General features: G+C 38.3%; 1 protein-coding gene across 2 annotated transcripts in view; it reads right to left on the bottom strand.

The window, feature by feature from the left end:
- Positions 1-805: 805 nt before the first annotated feature.
- Positions 806-20,963, bottom strand: part of exoc6b (exocyst complex component 6B) — an 89,557-nt gene continuing 69,399 nt past the window's right edge. Inside the window, exons 21-23 of one of the 2 annotated variants that reach the window (XM_032583064.1) lie at positions 6,295-6,407; positions 5,636-5,647; positions 806-3,977 (exon numbers count right to left, since the gene is read on the bottom strand). In XM_032583064.1, coding sequence (XP_032438955.1) covers positions 3,851-3,977; positions 5,636-5,647; positions 6,295-6,407 — 252 coding nt within the window. In that variant the 3' untranslated portion in view covers positions 806-3,850. The remainder of the gene's footprint in view (positions 3,978-5,635; positions 5,648-6,294; positions 6,408-20,963) is intronic. The other variant, XM_032583065.1, reaches the window with a different exon arrangement.

The raw sequence follows: 20,963 nt of genomic DNA, 5'->3' as shown, positions 1-20,963 counted from the left end.
CACGTCATCGTCTGGTACAAACAGAAAATGACAGACATGTTAACAACAACAAGGGTGAACATTGCAGAGAAGAGTACATGGATGCAGTGATCACATTAAAATTTCAAAACTGAACAACTGACTGTTCACCCCAACAAAGCTTTGGAGAAGGAACTAAAAGAAGGAACTAAAATCTGAAGAGTCAGCAGGTTTTCAGAGTGATCATAATGTGACAACGGGCCGACTCACCCTTCTAGAAATCTTTAGCACATGAATGTTTTAAGAAAACTGAACAAAGGTGGTTCAACAATGGGTCAGAGCTAAAAGGCCAGTTTATTGGAAACGTCTTGGAGCTTTTGTTTGTTTTGGATTCAGATAAATTCCTAGAAGAAATTCACTTTGTCTCTTCACTACTGTCATTTCCTTCAGGTGGTGAATCAGTAAAACTGTTTCTAGGAGCCAAAAACAAAGATATTTATGTCTTCAACGCGTTTATATGTAGGTTTCTTCAGTGAAATTAAGCGCCTAATTTTAAGGGATCTGTATTGAAAATTACATGCCTGAAATCATTTTTGTAATTTATTATCACTTATTCAGTTAGAAAATTCAACATTTTTCCCAGTAAATGTTATTTTACAAAACATTTTGGTTGTGAAGTTAAGCGGTCTGCCACTGGACATTTTGCATCAAAGTTTTTCCGGGACTAAAACTTGGACCATTTGCTTTTACGTACTTTACTTCAATTTTGTTTGAAATTGAGCCAGAAATTAAATTAAATTTCAAAAATATCTTCATATAAACAAAACTTGAAGAAAATATTCAACAGTTTGCACTTTTCTTCCATTTTTAATCTGTTGGCATATCTCATTTGTTGGTATTTTCATTAATTAGTGGTTCACTACATCAGAGTGTACAGTGTTTTTAATGTCAACAGTTTTTGCTCCGCACAAACAAACAAAGTAACAACATCTGCAGACAGAAGACTGAAAAAACCAATAGAAAAAGGACCAAATATAATTTTTTAACGCAAAAAATATCCAAAAACCCTCCAAAATGCACTAATGCTGTTAGTCAGAAACAAGTGAAACCAGTTATACGCTTTACATGTGGGAAAATTTTTTTTTAAATGTAAAACATCAGTAAACTGTCTAAACATGCAATATTGCTGCTTCATTGACTGAACAACAACGTACAGCAAAGGCACATTCAACACCCCGTTCCCTTTTGGAAAAGTAAAAAACAAACCAAAAAGAAGACAAACTATAACTAAACCTCTCGTAGAAATCCACAAAATGAGCCGCCGCTCAGCAAAATCGGACAGAAAGCAGAACAAAATGTTCTTCATGAAACAGAAAAACTTACATTTAGGTCTGAATCCCTTTAAAAAGCACACACTGTTCGTTAATTCATTAAACGCGCTGCTGCATTTTCCAATAATATTGCACCCAAGTTCAACAACAACAACAAAATTTAAACAAAGAAAAAAAAGATTCTTATTAGTTTGAGAAACAATCTAGTGTGAAACTAAGTAGATGTTGTGCTTTAATTAGTGATTTTGGCGTTATGGAAGACAGCACTGAGTGTGCTTGGCATTAGTTTAATGGTTCTACACAAACAATGTAAAGCGGTTGCCAGGTTGGAGCATTAATAAGACCCAGTCATTATAATCATTTATAAACAAACACCCTTTCTGTTCTGATCAAGTTTCACTGAAAGGATTGGGAGGAAAAAAGTTGCCATGTTTGGACAACATCCCCCATTTTCTTTAGTTTTACATCTCTCACTCTCTGTGTGGAGGTGTAAAGTTCTGGCACCGGTTCAAGTATTTGCAGGTTGTATGTTAGACGGTTTTCTGTTAAGTGGGGTTGTTTGAGAGCCTTTTTTTAAATAAATATCATCAGTCAAAGCAACCAAACTCTACAAAATCCACCAAATTTAGCAGCAATAAACAGAAACATCTGTGTTTACAGAGAAAGTATTCCTTCATAGAGAGCAAAACATTTATATTTTGTTGTTTCACTGCTGTTCTGTAAAAAGGTAAGCTATCTAAAAGTAGTTTTGAACATTTTTTCAGCTTGAGATAAATTGTTTCAGTCCTCCCCGCAAAAAAAAAGGAAGAAGAAATTTTTTGGCTCTAATTGTGTTCCGTAGTTTTGCAGATGGTTTCCCAAATCTATGCTTCCTTCCTGTTGTTCTAAAAAAAAAAAAAAAAACTTTTGCAATTGACATTTTTTAAAACTGAATCTAAACGGTAGTTTTGAACTTTTTTCAGCTTTATGTCATTTTCAGTTACAAAGATTTTTATAACTAAATTTTTTTTTTAGCTCCATAAATCTGGTTTCCCATATCCATAAACCAACTCCACTATTTATACTGAAAACCTAACAAGATAATGAGCTAATCTTCAATTTTAGCTCTTTTTTTTTTACCTTTAGCTGATATGTAAATTACCTGTTAATGCTAAAGTGACAACAGTGTAAAGATTTTTAATTTTTATTTTAAAATGGTTGAATTCTACTTTGGTATGATACTGACAGCTCGTGACTGCTCCACAGAACCCCGCTTTTGAATAAATTGCCAATATCTCCAAAATAGGATTGTTCTTCAGTCAAGATGAGATGTTGACTGCTTATAACTGCTCCATAGGATCCACACATTTGCTAATATTCCATAAGCTAGAAACTGTTTTCCAAACAAGGATAACTGAGACTGAAGCCTGGTAAGATAGTGACTGCTCATACTTAGTCCACAGTATCCAAATATTCCTTAAACTTAGATTTTTTTTCTCTAAACTAATGTTTCTAGGCTTTTCATTCAACCCCACTTTGCAGAATCCAAACTACAGTCATGTTAAAAAGAAAACACACCCAAAGGTGTACTTAGGTTCACAAAACGTTTCCATTTTGGTTCCATTTGTGTGTGTTTTTTTAACGGATGTTTGTATTTGAATGTTAGACTATTTGTACATTTTGATCCAACAACCAGTGGGTGTCTTTTTTTTAATATGACTGTATCCCTTTAAGAAAATATTGCAGTAACATTCTGTATTTACTTTGTTTTTTTTAGACTTTATTTCAGTGCTTTTCTAAGTTCTCAGCAACCTAACATGACATCACAAACGGCAGAATAATCTCTCAGACGTACATTCAGCGTGCTTCATCATTGTGCTACAAGAAACGAAGACGAGCGAAGTGGAAGACGATAAAAGTCGTTTCTTAAACCAACCTGTTTGGTTGGGAAAAATGGAAGAGTCTCAGGCTAAATTTGCCGTTCATGGATTCCTTATAAACTGTTTCCATGGAAACGTTTTACGTCTCAGCGAGCTCATATGGAAGTCCTGAAAGGCCAAATGAGAATTGTTTTTTTTAAAAAGTCTGACCAAATCTTTATTTTTTATTGACCTTAAAAGTTGTGAAAGTACAACCAACCATCTAGAATGAAATATTGTCAATTAAAAAAAAAAAAAACTTATCCTCCAATTTCACAAAAAAAATCCATGACGAAAAAAAAATCTTTGTTTTACTTTTCTCTTGACTTCTGAAGTTGAGAGAAATTTGGTCAGACTTTGCAAATGTTTTATTTTCTCATTTGGCCTTTCAGGACTTCCGTACTTCTGGCACCCTATAGAGGAATAAGTCAAACCTGACAGCATGGATGAAGTTCAGGAGCAGCACCTTTAGACTCGGCTCATAAATCTGCTCCTTCTCGACCAAAATAAAGGCTCTGTAGCTTCTACGAGGATTTGCTAACTGACGGAAGCTTGGTTAGCAACTAAAGAGCAGGAGATTGGATGGAAACGAAAACCAAAACGCGGTGCTAGTTCTGATTTTTGGCTGAAGGAAGGCGCTCCTGACCAATCAGAAGGCTCCGTTTAGGCGTGATGATGCGCGATGAGGTTGCGTAGCTGTTTGATGACGGCGTCGATGAGCTTCTGTCGGTCTCTGTCTGCCTTCTTGAACTGGGCGAGGACGACATTCTTCCTGCTCGTCTCCTTCATCCTGGAGGCAGAAAAACGAGGACAGGAGATGGTTAGGGGGTGAAAGGTCAAAACGGGGTTGGAGGAGTGTTAGAAAATGCAACTGTAACAACTGTTCAACAGTCCTATAAAAAACTATTTACCTTTTGGGTTCCTAAATACTTTTTTTGTTCAAATTATGGGAACATGATCACGGACAAATGAATATCTTCTCGCAATAGAACCAGGTTTTATGGTTTCTCCTGCAAGGTTTGCATCTTTCCTGTGACTTTACCTCAAAAGCAGCAGCATCCAAATCTGCTTGTGATTAATTTACTAAAATAAAATAAATACAAAAATGTAAAAAAAGAGTGACTTAAACTGTGTTTTTATTGCTGAGAATAGATTAAATCGAGCCTAAATTACATTTGTAAAGTGTTTTAATAAAGGAGCAATTTAGACATTTTGGAACTTCAATTTAAATCAAAATTTAAATTTTGATTTACAAACAAAATTTAAATGGCTATTTTATTTGTTTAATTGAAATATTTAATGCTTAGTTCATTGCAGAGGTGGTAAAAAAATCTTAATAAAATGTTGTTGTGATTTTAGTCTAAAAAAAAAGAAAAAAAGAAGCATTTTACCAGTGTGTACTCTGGGGTCCTATTATGCAAAATTCACTTTTTGCATAAATGTTATTCTTCCATTTGGGTTTCTGCTGCTTCTAGAAGCAGCCCAACCGTTTAAAAAACACCCAGAAACTTTTTTGGCAATAAATTAATATTTTAGGTGTCTAGAAACTGAGCTTTTTCAAAGATCTATCAAATGTAGTGTTACATTTGAAATGGAATCCACTGTTACCTAGCAACCTCAGCCATGCCCAGCCCTGTTACCTAGCAACCCTGGCTGAGTTCCAGCACATTTGGTCAGCTGTTTTTTCCGTTGCATGCGCTGTACTTTGGCTGCTGAAAAAAACAAGTGTTTTGTTGTTGACTTACCATCCAGAAACCACTTGCTGCATTCTTATTATGTTTTGCAGGAGGCTCCACTTCTGCTTTTCAATGATGTATGATTGTATAATTGCAAATTTAAGAATGAGTTTGTGCAAAAGAATGTAATTAACATGTTTTGTATCACCCATAGAGGTGTCCTAATCTGTTCAAGGAAGCATAATGGGTCACCTTTAAATTGATACAAAAGGTTTTGACACCCCTGGCAAAGGGGAAATACTTTTTGACAGTACTGTAAACACATTAAAGACATACACAGATATGCAGTTGCATACTGGATCTCCAGGAGGTTTAGTCATTCCTCGTCTCTTTTTGGGGTTTGTTCATTACGTATTCGCGTTCTTGAGCACATTATTGGTGTAGAAACTTTCACAAACCATTAATCCACAAACTGATTAAAACGGTTTGTTTTCATGCAGGCTGAGTGTGAGAGAGGATGTGATTCAGATCGGTGTTACCACACAAGCTCAGATCTCTGCATCGCCATCGATGGTTCAGATACAGACCGATGTGGGCGGCGTTTTTGTCGAGATAAACCTCAGTATCATCAACATATCGGCTGATTTTCCATTAACACAGAGAGTCCCTCAGGTGAGATTTCACACTCACGCTATTAAAACTGGTTAGGAGAGGTTCAAAGCCGCATGCCTGCACTCAACATGACACACACAACCATACAGATGATACTCACGGCTTAAACAACCTGTCCGAACAGGAGGAGAAGGAATGACAGGAAACAGGAGTTCAGATGAAGATGATAAGCTGGGAATCATTTCCACATCATTTTGTTGTTGTTGGTTTTTTTTTACATATACGTGGGACAGATCTCACATTCCACCCTAAAACCACATTTTCTGGTTCTGGCCTGATTTCTGAATCTGAATCAACAGCATTTAATACATTTGTTTTCTTTGACGTCACACTGTGTGTGAAAGACAAACTGCTGTAAAGCAGGGTTGAATGTGGAGTTAAATTATTTTTAAGGTTTTATAGATTAGTATGATTATAGATGCCATAGATAACATCTACAAATGTTTTAGATGTTATCTATGACATCTAACGTTTTAGGGTCAGAGTGGGCTAATTCTAAAACGCTAATCATAAACATCAGCTCTGGTATTGCTAAAGCGCTAAATTCAATCACAGTACATTGCCTTCAACAGGCTCACATCTGTCATTACACTTCTACCTGTACGGTTTGCGCTTCAGGAAGTGATTCTTTGGACCCGACCTTTCACTTGTGATTTCAGTTTTGAAGTTGTTGAGAATTGCCGCAACAGCTATGCTAATCCTCTGCAGTAAACACAAACAGTCTGTGAAGCCCAGAGTGACACTAAAACCATTACTCACTTCTCCAGCAGGGCCAGCGCAGTGTGTGGGTTGACTCTCAGGTATTTGCAGGTGGATTTCCCATAGTCGGCCAGGTAAGTGGACCAGTCCCACTGGGTGAAAAGGTCCAGTAACTGAACCAAAACATTGAGAAAGAGGAAGAGAGATTTAGAGAGAATGACTCACAGATTCAAAGATCAGCTGAAGCCTGAGAACGTTAACACCAACATCAACAACGTCCGCATGCGAAGGGCGATATGCTAACCAGCTTCAGGAGCAGGGAGTTATCACACTGCAGCTTTGACTAAGTTCAAAGCTGCAAAAATATAACCAGAAATATGGAAAGATTTATGGAGATTATTGAAATTAAGAGTTGTTGTTTTTTTATTAGAAGCTTTTTAGGCTCAAAGGAAATTCAGATTTTTAAAAATAATTCCTTAAACTTTAAAAAAAATTTTTTTTATCTTTGCTAGTTTTTCACTCCAAGTAAGCAATAAAAAAGATAATTTATTAGTACATTTCCATGAAGGCATGACAGAAAACTAATTCTGAGTATTCTTTATAGCATCATTTAGAAACAAAAGCTTGGATCCAAACCTAATCCAACTGCTTGTTTAAAACGTCTGAGTAAGGAAGAGACGGCTTGGTCTCTGACTGACCTTCCTGTTATGAGTTAACTGTGCTGCGTTTTCTCAGTGCTAAATGAGCAAAGCGCAAACAAAGCAGTCATAATCTTCCTAAGAACTTAGAGGGGACTATACAAACTGAATTAGCATTGGATTTACAAACACTGGAGCTGGATGGTTTCTTTTTCTCCAACATGACAAATACCTGACCTCCATTAAAAGCTCTGATTTTATGACATTTCAGAGCTAAATGTCACTTAAAAAAAACTAAAGAAAGAGAAAATAAAGAGGCTATGAGTAACAGTGTCATCTTCGTCTAACTGACCCACTATTCAAAGTGTTGCATAACCAGCTGCTGCCCTGCTGAACCCGGCGTAAAACACACATGCAGAAACAGGCAGGCTAACCCATAAGCCACCTCCGTCTGTGTGTGAGCAGGGAGCCCCAGTGAACTCCACGTAACACCAAACACACACAGATCCAGAGAGAGAAACCATATGTGAGAGAGGGATGAGAGAGGAGGAGGTGGAGCAGAGAGATGGAGAGCAAAACCACATGTGGGGAAGATGGAGGGCACAAACGAAAGAGCAGAGATGGAAACAGACACTGAACAGCGAACGCGACAAATGGGAGGAGAGGCAGGGTGAGGAGAAAAGAGTGGAATGACAGGCTGCCGTGGAAAGGAAGTGCTCATATTTAGCCTTTTTGAATGACACCAATTTCTTTTGAACTATTTTTAAAAGGGGATCATGTGGGAAAACTATAAGCATTCAGTATCCTATCTGCAATAGACAGATTTCTGTGTGATTTCAGTTTGAGAAATCATAGAAATGTTCGAATTAACGGCTTCTCAGAGTTAAGATAACAGCTTTTCAAAGTTGAACTAACAGGAACTCAAACTCAAGCTAAAGCTTCACAGAGTCCAGCTAACGACTTCTCAGAATTAAGCTATAAAGTCAAGCTAACAGGCACTCAAACTCAAGCTAATGTCTTCTAAGAGAAGAGCTGAAAGCTTTTCATTTGCTAAAAGGCACTCAACTTCAAGAAAACTTCAGGCTAACAGCTTCTCAGTGTTGAGAAAATGGCTTTTCACAGTGGAACTAGCAGGCACGCAAACTCAATATAACAGCTTCTTGGATTCAAGCTAAGGGCTTTTCAGAGTCAATCTAATGGCTTCACATAGTTGCGCTATAAGGCAATCAAATTCAAGCAAGCGGCTTCTAAGAGTCCAGAATAATGGCTGTTCACAGTCTAACAGAGCTAACAGAGCAAACTCAAGTGAAATGTTTCTCTGAGTCAAGCTAACATGCACTCAAACTCAAGATAATGGCTTCCAAAGGTCAAGCTAACAGGTACTTAGAACTGAGCTAGCAGCTTCTAAAAGAAGAGTCAACTGCTTTTGAGAGTTGAGCTAACACTGTAGTTCAAGCTAATGGCTTTTCAGAGTCAAGCTAACAGCTACTAGCCAAACATGGTGGTGGTAGGGGGATGATCAGGATCAGAATGACATTAGTGATGGAACCATGAATTCTGCTCCCTACCACAATATTCTGAAAGAAAATGTTGATTCAAAGCATGCTAGCAAATTAGAGTCTGAAACAAAGCAAAACTAAAACACTAAACATATTGCTGAAATAAATCAATGTTGCAAAGAAAAGTGGGTGAATGTCTCATGAGTGATGTAAGAGTTAGTAGCACTGATCACCAGTTGTTGTTGATGATGCAAGGTGCAATAAGTTTTTCACATTGGCCCATAGGTTAGTTTTGACAGCTTTTCTTAGCTAATAAATGACATTACAATTTGTTTACTCAGGTTATTGTCCGGTATCACTTGAGTTAAGAGTTTTCTTAAACGTAAACTTGAATCATTTCCTCCATTTTTATGACCGCTGTAAATCTAAGTGAGGAGGTCAAGGCTGCTACCCGAGTTATTCCCTAAAACAGGAAGTTTCCTGAATATTTGCTCTGTTCGGTTCAATCAGCCATCACAGGGAAGACGAATGCCTCTTTGTACTTCCTCCCCTTTCTCCTCGTTTTCCTCCCACCTTCGTCCAACTCCCACTATCTGCTATCTGTTTTCTTCTCCTTCCCCGGTCCTCCCACTGCCGTGTTCCCCTCTCCTTGTCCTCAAGTTCACCCCGTTGTGGCCGAGGTTTGACCCGCTAATCCTCTCGTATAAACAAGTACAAACAGGCGTGCTGCGTGTGCACTCAGGAACAGGTACATGGCAGAAGACAAAAAAAGAAAAAAGATCGGTGTTAATCAGATACAGGAAGCTGAGCAGGACTTTTATGGCTGTGTGGATGCAGCTTCACAACAAAAAAAGGATACATTTGTATTTATTTATTTCTAAATCATATCAATCATCCAACTGCTGCTAAATATAAAGAACAAACTGTCAGTTCATCTTATTTTAATGGTGTTTCAGGCATCTTTTACTGAGAAATGTCTCCTCAACAATATTTCACAACTGGCAACCTTCCCAACTGAGGCTGTTTGTCCAACCAGATTTTGGAGGACATTGGCCGGTTCCCAACAGTCCAACTTTTCTCTCTTCACTCCAATGCTTGGTTTTCACTGTTGCCAATGTTGTCACTGTAAACCTTTTTAAATGTTTCCATTCTGTTAATTTGACTTTAATCTGTGCAATACAGTGAAATTTTATGGCATTAAATTAACACAGAAAGAAATTATTTATTCTGCTGGATGAACTTGTGGATTGTTTGGTAGATTTGATTGGATTCGGAACCAAATTTGCAATATTTGTTACATTTTGTGGTCCTCTTTCACACTGCACTGAGACCAACAAGCCAAACTCTTAAAAACCTGTTCCCCTCCTCGCCTGCGGTGGCGCTGCACCAAGAACCATTGAAGGAAACGACACAAAAACCTCTGAAGGAAACGGTGAGCGCAACTTCCTTATCCACAGAATGCCACTGATCCAGTTTACTCCCATATTAATACAAAACTGTCTTTGTGATGAAAACCAAATCATTAAACACTTTAGATAAATAGTTTGACATTTTGCTTGTGGGGTCATCCAGTGATTCCCAGTTTGTCTCAAAAACTACTAGTAACCATTGGAGCTTTTTTTTTTTATACCAGTGTGACACTACTGATGATTTAATTTAGTAATAAATCTTTGTTGCAGTTTACAGTGTGGTAAATCAGCAGCACAGTTATAATATTTACATTTTATCTTAACATGGACTGCTGCCTAAACTCTGGGACACCAAATCGGTTCATCTCTTTTTTTAAAACGTGGCGTGTTTGAGTTGTTAGCGTGCTGAGCTCAAGCTAACAGGTTACAAATGGCTCATAAAACATGCAAAAGAAACAGGCAACATAATACGTGTCTGCAGGAGAAAGAAAACACACAGCAAAGAGAGAAAAAATTAATAATTTAAAGGCAGTTAAAAGCGTAACATGGTGTAGCATTCATCACTATTAAACTATACTAGTTCACAGTAGAATGCTAGCACTTTGCAACCATTTTCAAGGAAAGTTTTCAAACTTTTCCAGCACCATACTTTGGAGATAGAAGCACAAATTAAGACAATTACAGTTCACTATTAAATGTGGGGCTGGGAAATAAATCAATAACAACACATATTTCAACAGACACATGATTAATATCAATAGAATATTCAACATTCAACATAGACAATATTCACTGAGCTCCGATCCACAGGAAAGACTTTAGCCGCTCAAACTTTCATGAAAGGTTGGAGGAATTTACTAACTCACTCTTTGGTTACCTAGCAACTCGCTCATTCTGTGGTTACCTAGCAACGGCCTGCTGAGTAACTGGCACAGCAGCAGTTTAAGGTTTCAACATTCTATACCAGGAACAAGGTAAATTAAAATACAACAAAATAATATGTTTCGAATAGACTCTGTTCCAAAAAAAAAAAAAGTGAGGCACACACAATCCAGTAGGTCCAAATTAATCATGTAAAATAAGACAAACTAACTTAGAAGTAACTTTTTAGCAACATATAGGAGCTTGTTTTAAATTAAAACTTTCTTAATATAAAAAAGTAAAAGTTCCACTGGCAGATTATTTCACGTAAACCATAGAGAAAATTGTCTTGTAAGTAAAATACTTTGCCAATGGAACAAGAAATTATTTTTTTATTTTAATCACAGTAAAAAATATTGTATTGGAATAAGAAAATTAACTTAGAAGTAAATTTTCAGCAAGAAATAGGAACTTATTTTCAGTTAATACTTCTCCAATATTGATTTAAAAAGTACTAGTCATTACTTCACTTATAACGACATTTTTCCCTTGTTATAAATGAACTCATACTTTCTTTAAAGTCAATATTAAGAAATTATTGACTTAAAACAAATTCCTATCTCTTGTCAAAAATTTGCTTGTAAGTTAGTTTTAGGTATAAAACTGGTACAAATGTCTACTTCATTTGAAATAAGACAAAACTTACAAGTAACTTTTCAGCAAAAAATAGCAGCTTGTTTTACGTCAGTAAATCCTTAATATTGATAAAAAAATATGTATTGGTTCCACTGGCAGATTATTTCACTTATGGAAAAAAATATATTGTTAAAAGTGAAATAATCTGCTAGTGGAAACAATAAGTTTGTTTAATCAATATTAAAGAAGTACTGACTTGAAGAAAGCTCCTATATCTTGCTGAAAAGTTAATTTTTAAGTCATTTTTTGGGGTAAAAAATGAATGAAGGGAAAAATGCAGGATGAGACGACGCAGACAGGACTCCTGAAAATGAAAAACAGAGAAGAAGAAAAAACACAAAAAACTGCGTGGGCTTTTCCGAAGATAAAAAAAAAAAAACGAGGCACACGCGATCCAGCAGGTCCTGCTGGCGAACCCGCTCCCACACACACAGACACACACACACCTGACCCTGGATTCACCCGCAGCACACACACTCAGAGAAACCGGCAGGTCCCTTTCTTCACCTCTAGCTGAACTTTTCTCTCCGTCTCGCTCCCCCTCTCTCACCTCGCCGTGACCTCCCCCCTGCACTATCGCTCCACACACACACACACACACACATTATTGCTTCCTCTTATTCTTCCAGGAGGGACGAGCACAAAAACAAAGTGATGTGTTACCCTCACTTTTCTTGTTTTCTCCCCCTCCATCTCTCGTTTCACTCCTATTATTACTCTCCATCACCATATTCTCCTCCTCAGCCTCATCTATCGTCCTCCTTCCACCTTTATTTACCTTCCTCTCTCTCTCCAGCAGCTTTTTCCTTCCTCTCCTTTCACTTTTCAGAGATGTTGATGCTAACTCCGGCTGTTTATTTTCCTTGTTTACACTCTGCAAATCCAAACTCTTCCGCCGCTATGAAAACTCAATAAATGCTGGAAACTTCTCCGTTTTTTCCCCTCTCCAAGCTGTCAGTCTCCCTGAACGTTTGACATGCAGAGAGGTCAGAGGTCACTAAAAGCAGTGAAAGTGGATGGGACTTTTATCAAACACAGCAGCCATTTTGGCAGCCGTCCATCTCAGCCGTCTGGCTCCAGACTGCAGCTGTCCTCCATCAATCATCCATCAAGTCTGAAGGCTCTCTTCATCCATAAAACTCCTCGAAAAACGGCAAAAGGAAATTATGACAGCCAGACTGAGAGGTTGTTTTTTTTTTAATTACGGGAATAAAGTCATAAAGACGTAGTGTTACCAGAAGAAAGCTGTAAAACTACCAGAAAAAAGTTGTTTTATTGAGCAAAGTGACTCGTCAAGTTTGTGATTCTTGTTTGTTTAAATCGTTTCAAAGTCATGAAACGGATAATAATGTGAAGCTGATGTGTTAACAGATGAGTCCTTATTTATGTAACGAATACCAAACTATAACTTCACAAGACGCTCAAATTTACTCATTTATTTTTTGTTATTTTTAGTGAAGGAGTGATTCTAAAATTATTGCCTCGTTCTCCAAATATTATGACTCTATTCTGGTAATGAGTTTATTCTGGGATGATTTTGACTTTATTGTCACGTGACTTTTGGTCAAACAATTTTATTCTCGTTATACAACTTGTTTTTATTATTACAACTATTCTTGTAATATTATGAGTTTATTCTCATTATTACAACATGAACTTTTTTCTCATAACTCCATTTTCAAGATATGACTGTCATACGACTATTCTTGTATTTTTATGACTTATTGCAATATTCCACGTTAGTCGTAATATGACGTAACTCTGGTACAACCTTTTCTCATGTTAAAAATTTTCCTTGCATTGTTAAAACTTTATTCTCATAAGAAATTAATTCTCGTACGACTTTATTCTCATATTGTTTCGATGTAATGTACGAAAAAATTGGCAACATAGAGATTATGCAATATGCTAAATATTGCATCCAAAATTAACAATTTTACCAACTTATTTGATTTAAGGGGTGATATAAAAGATAAATATATTTGATTTTCAATGATTACCATTTTCTATTTCCTATCTTATTTTATGAGTTAATTAAAATTTTTTCCAGGTTTTTTCTCTCATTTTTCTTATGTGTTTATTTAATACATTGTTTTTATTTAACTCTATATTGTAAATTTTGGCAGGAAAGGCCCTCCATATTTATGGAGCAACTACTTTTAAAGGCAAAATGAAGCTGCTGCTCAACATGTGAGGCCATCAACTACAGGTAAGGAAATGTATTTATTATTATTTACAGACTGGATTCCTTCTTATTTAGGGGTGTCAGAGTAAAGGGGGGGAGGTATCCCAAAAACAAAAATCCGTTTAGGATAAGCTGAAGTCGTTGGACATAACGCCTCACGTCGAGCAGAGTTCAAAGTTCACCGAAAGCAGTGAAAGTGGTTCCAACCGTCTCCAGTCCTGAACGCCCGTCTGTCATCAGCCATCTCTTCAACCTTTCCTCAACTTTATCTTTCAAACTTTGGAGGGCAGAGGTCACCATCAGCACACACGCCGACACCCGTCATCTGAGATTAAAAAGCCGAGGAGACGTCCAGGCTGGACATGGAGATTTTTGGTGCTTGTCCGTTACACGGATGGTTTGCGTCCTGCCGGTCCTTCATCCAGGAATTCAACTCAACTCAAAGGAAAAGTGCTTTTCAACTTTATCAGGAAGACAACAGCCGCCATTGTCCATCTTTAAGCTCATCTATAAGATGTGGAGAAGCAGATCTTTTGGTTCTCTTTGGTCTTTTTCCCCTTTACTATGTTTAAGATAAAGTCCTAGCGCTAAACAGAGGCTTGATTGCTGTGTCAACTCACCGTTTATTACCATTTTCTAAACTGATTATTGATTTATTGGTCTGTCGTGGTGAAGAGAGAGTTGAGCCAAAAAGCGAAGCTCTCGGTTTACCGGTCGATCTACGTTCCCGTCCTCATCTATGGTCATGAGCTTTGGGTCATGACCGAAAGAACGAGATCGCGGACACAAGCGGCCGAAATGGGTTTTCTCCGTAGGGTGTCTGGGCTCTCCCTTAGAGACAGGGTGAGAAGCTCAGTCATCCGGGAGGGACTCAGAGTAGAGCCGCTGCTCCTTCACATCGAGAGGAGCCAGTTGAGGCTCGGGCATCTGGTCAGGATGCCTCCTGGACGCCTCCCTGGTGAGGTGTTCCGGGCACGTCCCACCGGGAGGAGGCCCCGGGGAAGAACCAGGCCACGCTGGAGGGACTATGTCTCTCGGCTGGCCTGGGAACACCTCGGGATTCCCCCGGAAGAGCTGGAAGAAGCGGCCGGGGAGAGGGAAGTCTGGGCCTCCCTTCTGAAGCTGCTACCCCACGACCCGACCCCGGATAAGCAGAAGAAAATGGATGTACTGAAATTTGTGTATTTCACAAAACCGCTATGGAAACCCTTTAGTCTCATCACACGAGTCACATGAACAACAACAGGATGTTACTACTGGCGGAGACAACAAAGAAGACAACAGGAAGTGGTTGGAGGATGATGGTGCTGCATGTTTTTTTAATGACTTACTGCTTGAACAAACTTATTCATGTGGGATTTTAATTGCGTTTCTTATTTAATTTAAACACCAAAATTGTGCTTTTCTTGCATTGGCGGAATATTGACAAATTTGTAATAGAAACAACTGATGTTGGGTAAAATAAAAATTGTCTGATGAATATAAATTGAGTCCAAACTAAAATTCCTTGTGATTTCTAAAAACGTAGCATCCGAACTTTCATCTTTTTTTTTTCTTTTCAAACACATCAACTTGAGTTTATTTTCGGGTAAAACCTCAGCGGTTTGATCATTTTGGAGCCACTAATCCTAAACGTTCCCTCCACTGTGAAGCATCCCAGCATTGACTGACACGCCGCAGGAAGAAACTTCACACTTAACCCCAGAGCTGGGAGGTCAATGGTCACACTGGGAGGTTATCAGGGGACACTGGGGCAGCTACTGGTTCTCTGTCTCTGAGAGGATCCTTCTCCAGTTTAAACAAACACGCCCAGCTGTCCTAGTTTCCCCAACCAGGCTGAATTTCAGGAAGATGGCTTTTGAAATTTCCCCTGTTGCAGATGAAAGAGTCTTTACAAGCCTGCAGCTCGGGCCGTATCGCTCCATCATGAGCTATGACTGGAATGAGGTAAGCTTGGATGTTTATCGCTCTGCAGCAGGGAACTAATTTTACATTCTCACAGCAAGGCCAAGAGCTAAATTAAAACCAAAAGCGTGTATCTTTGTACATCTGCCACCACCGCAGAGCAGCGCGCCGCTGCCAGCGACCACAACACAGCGAAGCTTCAGCGCTCAAGTTGAACTCGACGGCTCGTCATGTACGAGCCGAACGCGGGGAAGCTAACCTCTGTTCTCGTTCACAGAGAAGCCAGAGGTCAGCTGCGGATCACAAACGTTTCAGAGGCTCAGACCTCATGAATGCATCGTAGAGAAGGTAAATCACTCCAAGTAGTCGAGTTTTTGGATTGGAGACCATTTTCTCATTGACTGAGCAAAGAAAGAGAAGCAAAGTCTAAACATGGAAACGGATTTCTACCCTGACAGACGCACGTTTTATCGTTAAATATTTTCAGTTTCAGCTCCTTAAAAGCAACTGAAAGGCGTCAAACTCATCAGATCATCAGCAAAAAGATTTAAAGGGGGAGTACTATATAAAATCAACTTTTTTTAGCTTTACATCACATAATGGTATTCCCTGGAGTGTTGACTTGACTCTTTTATGCATGTTTGATAAATCCTTTAATCGCCATGGCAACCATTCAGCTGTGCAAAACGGCTGGCTGGACCAAGTTCTACCCACAAAACGCAGCTCCTCCTCTGACTTGCCAAGCTCCTGCATCACAGAGCAGCCCTGCATCACGATTCCCCAATCAGCTCCTTCAGACTAGCCAGCAGCAATAAGCAAACACCTGTTTAAAGTTTTTATATATTAAAGGTTAATTTTGTTTACAAAGATGTCAATCCATTTTATTTTAGATCTTGGTTGTGTTTGGTTTTTATCTCCGTTTTATTTATTGTTTTTGTTTTATTTTGGATAATAATATGTTCCAGTTCCAGTGTTCTTTACAAAATTAAGTTTATTATTCTTTATTAAAGAGTGAACTTGCTTTATTATGTCATTATCAACATATTATTTGAAAATGGTTTCAAACCAACAAATTTATTGCAATAATTGAGTAGTAGTAATAGTTTTGGGTTTTCCATTATAGTTGGGTTTTATTTTGTTGTGACTTTTTGTCTAATTCAGTTAGTTTGAATTAGTTTTTGAGTGTGTTTACTAACTTTTATTAGTTAAGCATTTAGTTTAAATTTTTTATAACATAGTTACTCTTAGATATAGTTTTACCCCATTAATTAGCATTTTTGTTTATTTCAGCCAATCAGAGCCAGGAGTGTTGTCAATCAACTGCCCCCCCTCTTGCTGTCTGATACGCTGCAGCTAGCATAGCCTGTCATGAATGCCTATGCTAGTTAGCATAGCTACCAATGATGGCAGATAAATGGTTTTCCTGTTACGCTACGTCGTTTCTCCACCATTAGCACATTTAGAAGCGAGTACATGAGGTTGACTGACAGCACTACGACCCTCCTCTTGGCTCTGATTGGTTGTTTTTGGTTACATTTCTTCAGACGGCAATAATAGCTAAGGGAAGAAGTTGAGGAGATTTATCTTTTCACAGATTATGAGTCTCAAACCTTTTTAAAAAAAACATTTTTATAAAAGTTACATACTGCTTCTTTAAGCAAGCTTCTAAAATGTTGCTAAAAGAAAAATCTGCCATATTTTTCCATCTACTGGTTGGGAGCAAATCAAAGTAGAATAAAATTCATGTTTTATTCAACTTTTCATTTCGAGTTTCCCCAAAGTGGAAAATTTTGAAAACTACGAGTTGATGAAATTAAGAGTCCGGCTGACTCGTTTCCAGTGAAGTGAGTGAAAGTTAAACCGGAGCTGAACTCCTGGACGGGATCTAACCTCCGCTAAAGGAGCCGGGCTGACGTTCAGAGTCTAAATGGAGCTAAAAGCTGCTGTTTTCCAGCCTGTTTGTTTTGGACTATTCCGTCTTTATTTGCTTTATCAGCGCACCGTGCAGCTCCCAGCGGGCCGCCCTCGTTTATCGTCTCGCTCCCTTCTTCCTCCTCCGTAACGTCGAGTTACCCTCCGCCTGACCTCCTTTTCTCCTGCACTTTCTCCAATATTTCCACAATCACTCTTTTTTTTGAGGCTTCGCTCGTCCTTCTCTTCTCTCCGTCTCTGTCCGTCTCCGCCTGCGCAGTGTCTAACTGACAAGGGAGACCCCTGGTTGAACCACCGGCGCTCTGGGACTATTTCCCCCTCATGCACTCCATCGTTTTTTTTTTAGTTCGTCACTTTGTAAGCAGGTACCAGAATTCATCCGTCGCTGCTGATAACGAACGTACAGTACAGGAGATGTTTAATATTTAGTATTTAATATAAAGACAATAACATTTGAAGCAAGAATAACAAATCTTTCTGGATGAGAAATTGTCCTGGTAATTATCAACGATATTATAGTTAACTAAAACTAACAAAATAACAAAAACTAAGAAAACATTTTCATTCGCGAAAATAAATAGAAACGGTAATTAACAGGGAAAAAAACTAACCTTTTTTAAACAAAAAAATAATGAAAGTATGAAAAAACAAACCAGTACTATAATAAAGACAAACCCAAACAATATTTCATAAAAAATAATCAATAAAAACTAGCAAACACACTAAATACTAATTGAAACTAGCTCAATTAGACAAAAACAATCACAATACAAAAACCTGAAACTAAATATTTAACTAATATTGGATTAGTTAATTATATTTAATATTAAGTATAATATTTAATATTTAACAACTAAAAACTAGCAATCACAAACTAGACAAAAAGTCAAACAAATAAAATTAATTGAAACTAAATAAATTTTAACAATTAAGAAAAACCAATCTAAAACTAAACAATATTTAACTAGTAATGAAAAAATAGCAGAAACACGCTAAAATAAATTAAAACTAACTGAATTAGATAAAAAGTTAAGATTAGTAACAAAACTAAACTGAAATTAAACAATATTTAATTAAATATAACTAATAAAAACAAGCAAACACCCTAAAAAGTTTCTTTTGAACCATAATAAATGGAACATTGACTAAAATATTTGATGAGTATTGATTATTTTAAAGGCAGCACTTGATAAACTGTCTTATTGGTTTCACAGTTGTTGATTGTTTGCTGTCTTTATGTTTTTATGTTGCCTTGCTGCTGAAATTGTGCTACAAAAAAACCTGATTGATTATTTTTTGGTAAAGTTCCTTTAGACATTAGTTGTAAATTGGCGGTTATGACTAAAGAAGACGCCAAGATAAATTCCCACGTGTAAAACATTAGTGACACTTCAAACGTCCGTGTTGCTCCAGGCAAACGCTGTGAAGGATCTAATTTGCTCATCAGCACCCGGGCAGCTCTGACACCCTCATCCCAAACAGGAAGCAGATTAAAAGGTGAGGGGGCTTTGAAGGCTTTGACCATGAGATGACCGCTGACAGGAAGGGGCGTGGACGCAGGGAGACTGACGGCGGGGTCGGCGCTGATAAGGCGGAACAATGACCCGGCCCGGTCACTCAGGTACTCTGGTGTTTGTTTATCCTCCATGACCTAAACGCTTTCTTATTCATCTTGTTTATTTATATCCTATTGTGAAAGCGGCTCGTTCCTGAAACAGCTGACCTAATTCCTGACCGCTGCTTGACCAGCGGTCGGAAGCGGAGACCCGTATCGGGTCGCAGCGCCGTGACCACGGCCTGACCCGCTGTCACACCGATAAGGCCGGCCACAGACGGGACAGGAAGTTGAGAGCGAGGACACAAAAACACGCTCAGCTCTCCCACACTGGCCTGCAGCCATAAATCCAGATACTGATGAACATTTCTGAACACCGGCTGTTATCTGTTCGTCCCATTGTGTCAGTTTGAGACCAAAGAAGAAGAAAAACTTTAGTATTTAAAGAGACGACAACATGGACAAATATCAGATAAGAGCAGTTTGAAGATCTACAGGGAGAGCGCTTCACAAAATAACTGCTTTAATGTTTATTTTTCAGTATTTTATAGCAATTCTAGGTGACGGATAATTGCTCTTAAAAATCTTTGGATAAAAATAATAAAGAATGAACAAAAATTTACAATTCTTTCCATTTTATTGCATTTCCAAACCAATATGAAACTAAAAATATAGCCGGTTGTGATTTTAGATCCATTATTCTTATAAGATTGGAAAGTTGGAAAGTATTGATTAGTTTTGCAGCCGATTAATCAATTATCCTGACGCTTAATCAGATTTTTTAAAAAGTAATTGAACCACTTAAGTCTGTTTTGTACAATATTAGAAATACATGCAAGACAAAACTGATTCGTTGTTCGATTACTAAATTAGTTGACAATTATTTGAATAATGGATTAATAATAACTAACCGTTTAATTGTTTCATCTCTAAAAGGAAGGAAGGATTGATGGATGGATAAAAGGAAAGATGGATGAAAGGATGGATGGACGGATAAAAGGAAAGATGGATGAAAGGATGGATGGATAAAAGGAAAGATGGACAGGTGAACTTTGTGATCAGACGTTTAGGCGGTGTGAATATTTTGTGTTTAAAGTTTTCCAGCGTTGCTGCGTTTCCCATCCTTCCTCCCCAATAGATCGGCAGGCGAGCATTTAGATGTCCGTCTGCTGCTCACCGTCCCTCCGCCGCCTTTCTTCTGGCTCTTTTCACCTCCTCTCCACTCCTCCATTCATCCCCCCCTCCTGTGACCGGTCACATGGATGAAGGGAAGTGTCAGCCTCCCGAGGAGACGGCGGGGGAGCGGGACGGACCACCCTGTACGTCCGCTTTTTTCCCCCTCTTCGGCTCTCCGTATCACTTTCACCTGACTGCACTCTTTCACGCGCCATCCCTCACTTTTCTTGCTCCGCTACGTCAACGCTTTCACACATTCTGGTCTCGTTCGGGTTCTGGCTGAGGTTTTCTTTCAGTCTCCTACTGTCATCTTCTGTTGGATTCATTCATCCGTCGCCTTTTTCTGTTTCCATCATGTCGGCCTCCCTCTGTTTATCTGGCTTCCTGAACTTTGCTGCTGATGCGCCTCTCGTTCGGTAACGTCTCTGCTCCCAGCGTGAAAACGCCACTCAGATATGCGACAGGAGCAGAGTTTTCCTTCCTGTCCTCTGCATCACCTCTAATCCTTCACGGTTGCTCCACTTTAGGTCGGAAAGGTCTGCATCTTTTAGAAGGACTTCTGCTATTTTTAAATTATTTTAGGAGTTTTTTAATGAGGTCTCTGTTGATCTGACAAGCATCAGTAGAAGTCCTGATCTTCCTTTTATCTGAGTTTCCTCAACCTGATTAAAATTTCCAGATTTCTATTTTAATTATAAATTCAGAAGTTCAGTATGAATTTATGGCAATTATTTCTACAATGGATGGATAAACTGATGGATGATGGTTGGATAAACTGATTGATTGATGGATGGATGGATGGATGGATGGATGGATGGATAAACTGATGGATGGATGGATGGATGAATGATAGAAGGATGGATAAACTGATGG

Source organism: Xiphophorus hellerii, chromosome 14 (genome assembly GCF_003331165.1).
Source record: "Xiphophorus hellerii strain 12219 chromosome 14, Xiphophorus_hellerii-4.1, whole genome shotgun sequence".
In the NCBI taxonomy this organism is placed as follows: Eukaryota; Metazoa; Chordata; class Actinopteri; order Cyprinodontiformes; family Poeciliidae; genus Xiphophorus; species Xiphophorus hellerii.
This window is presented reverse-complemented; position numbering and strand designations above follow the sequence as displayed.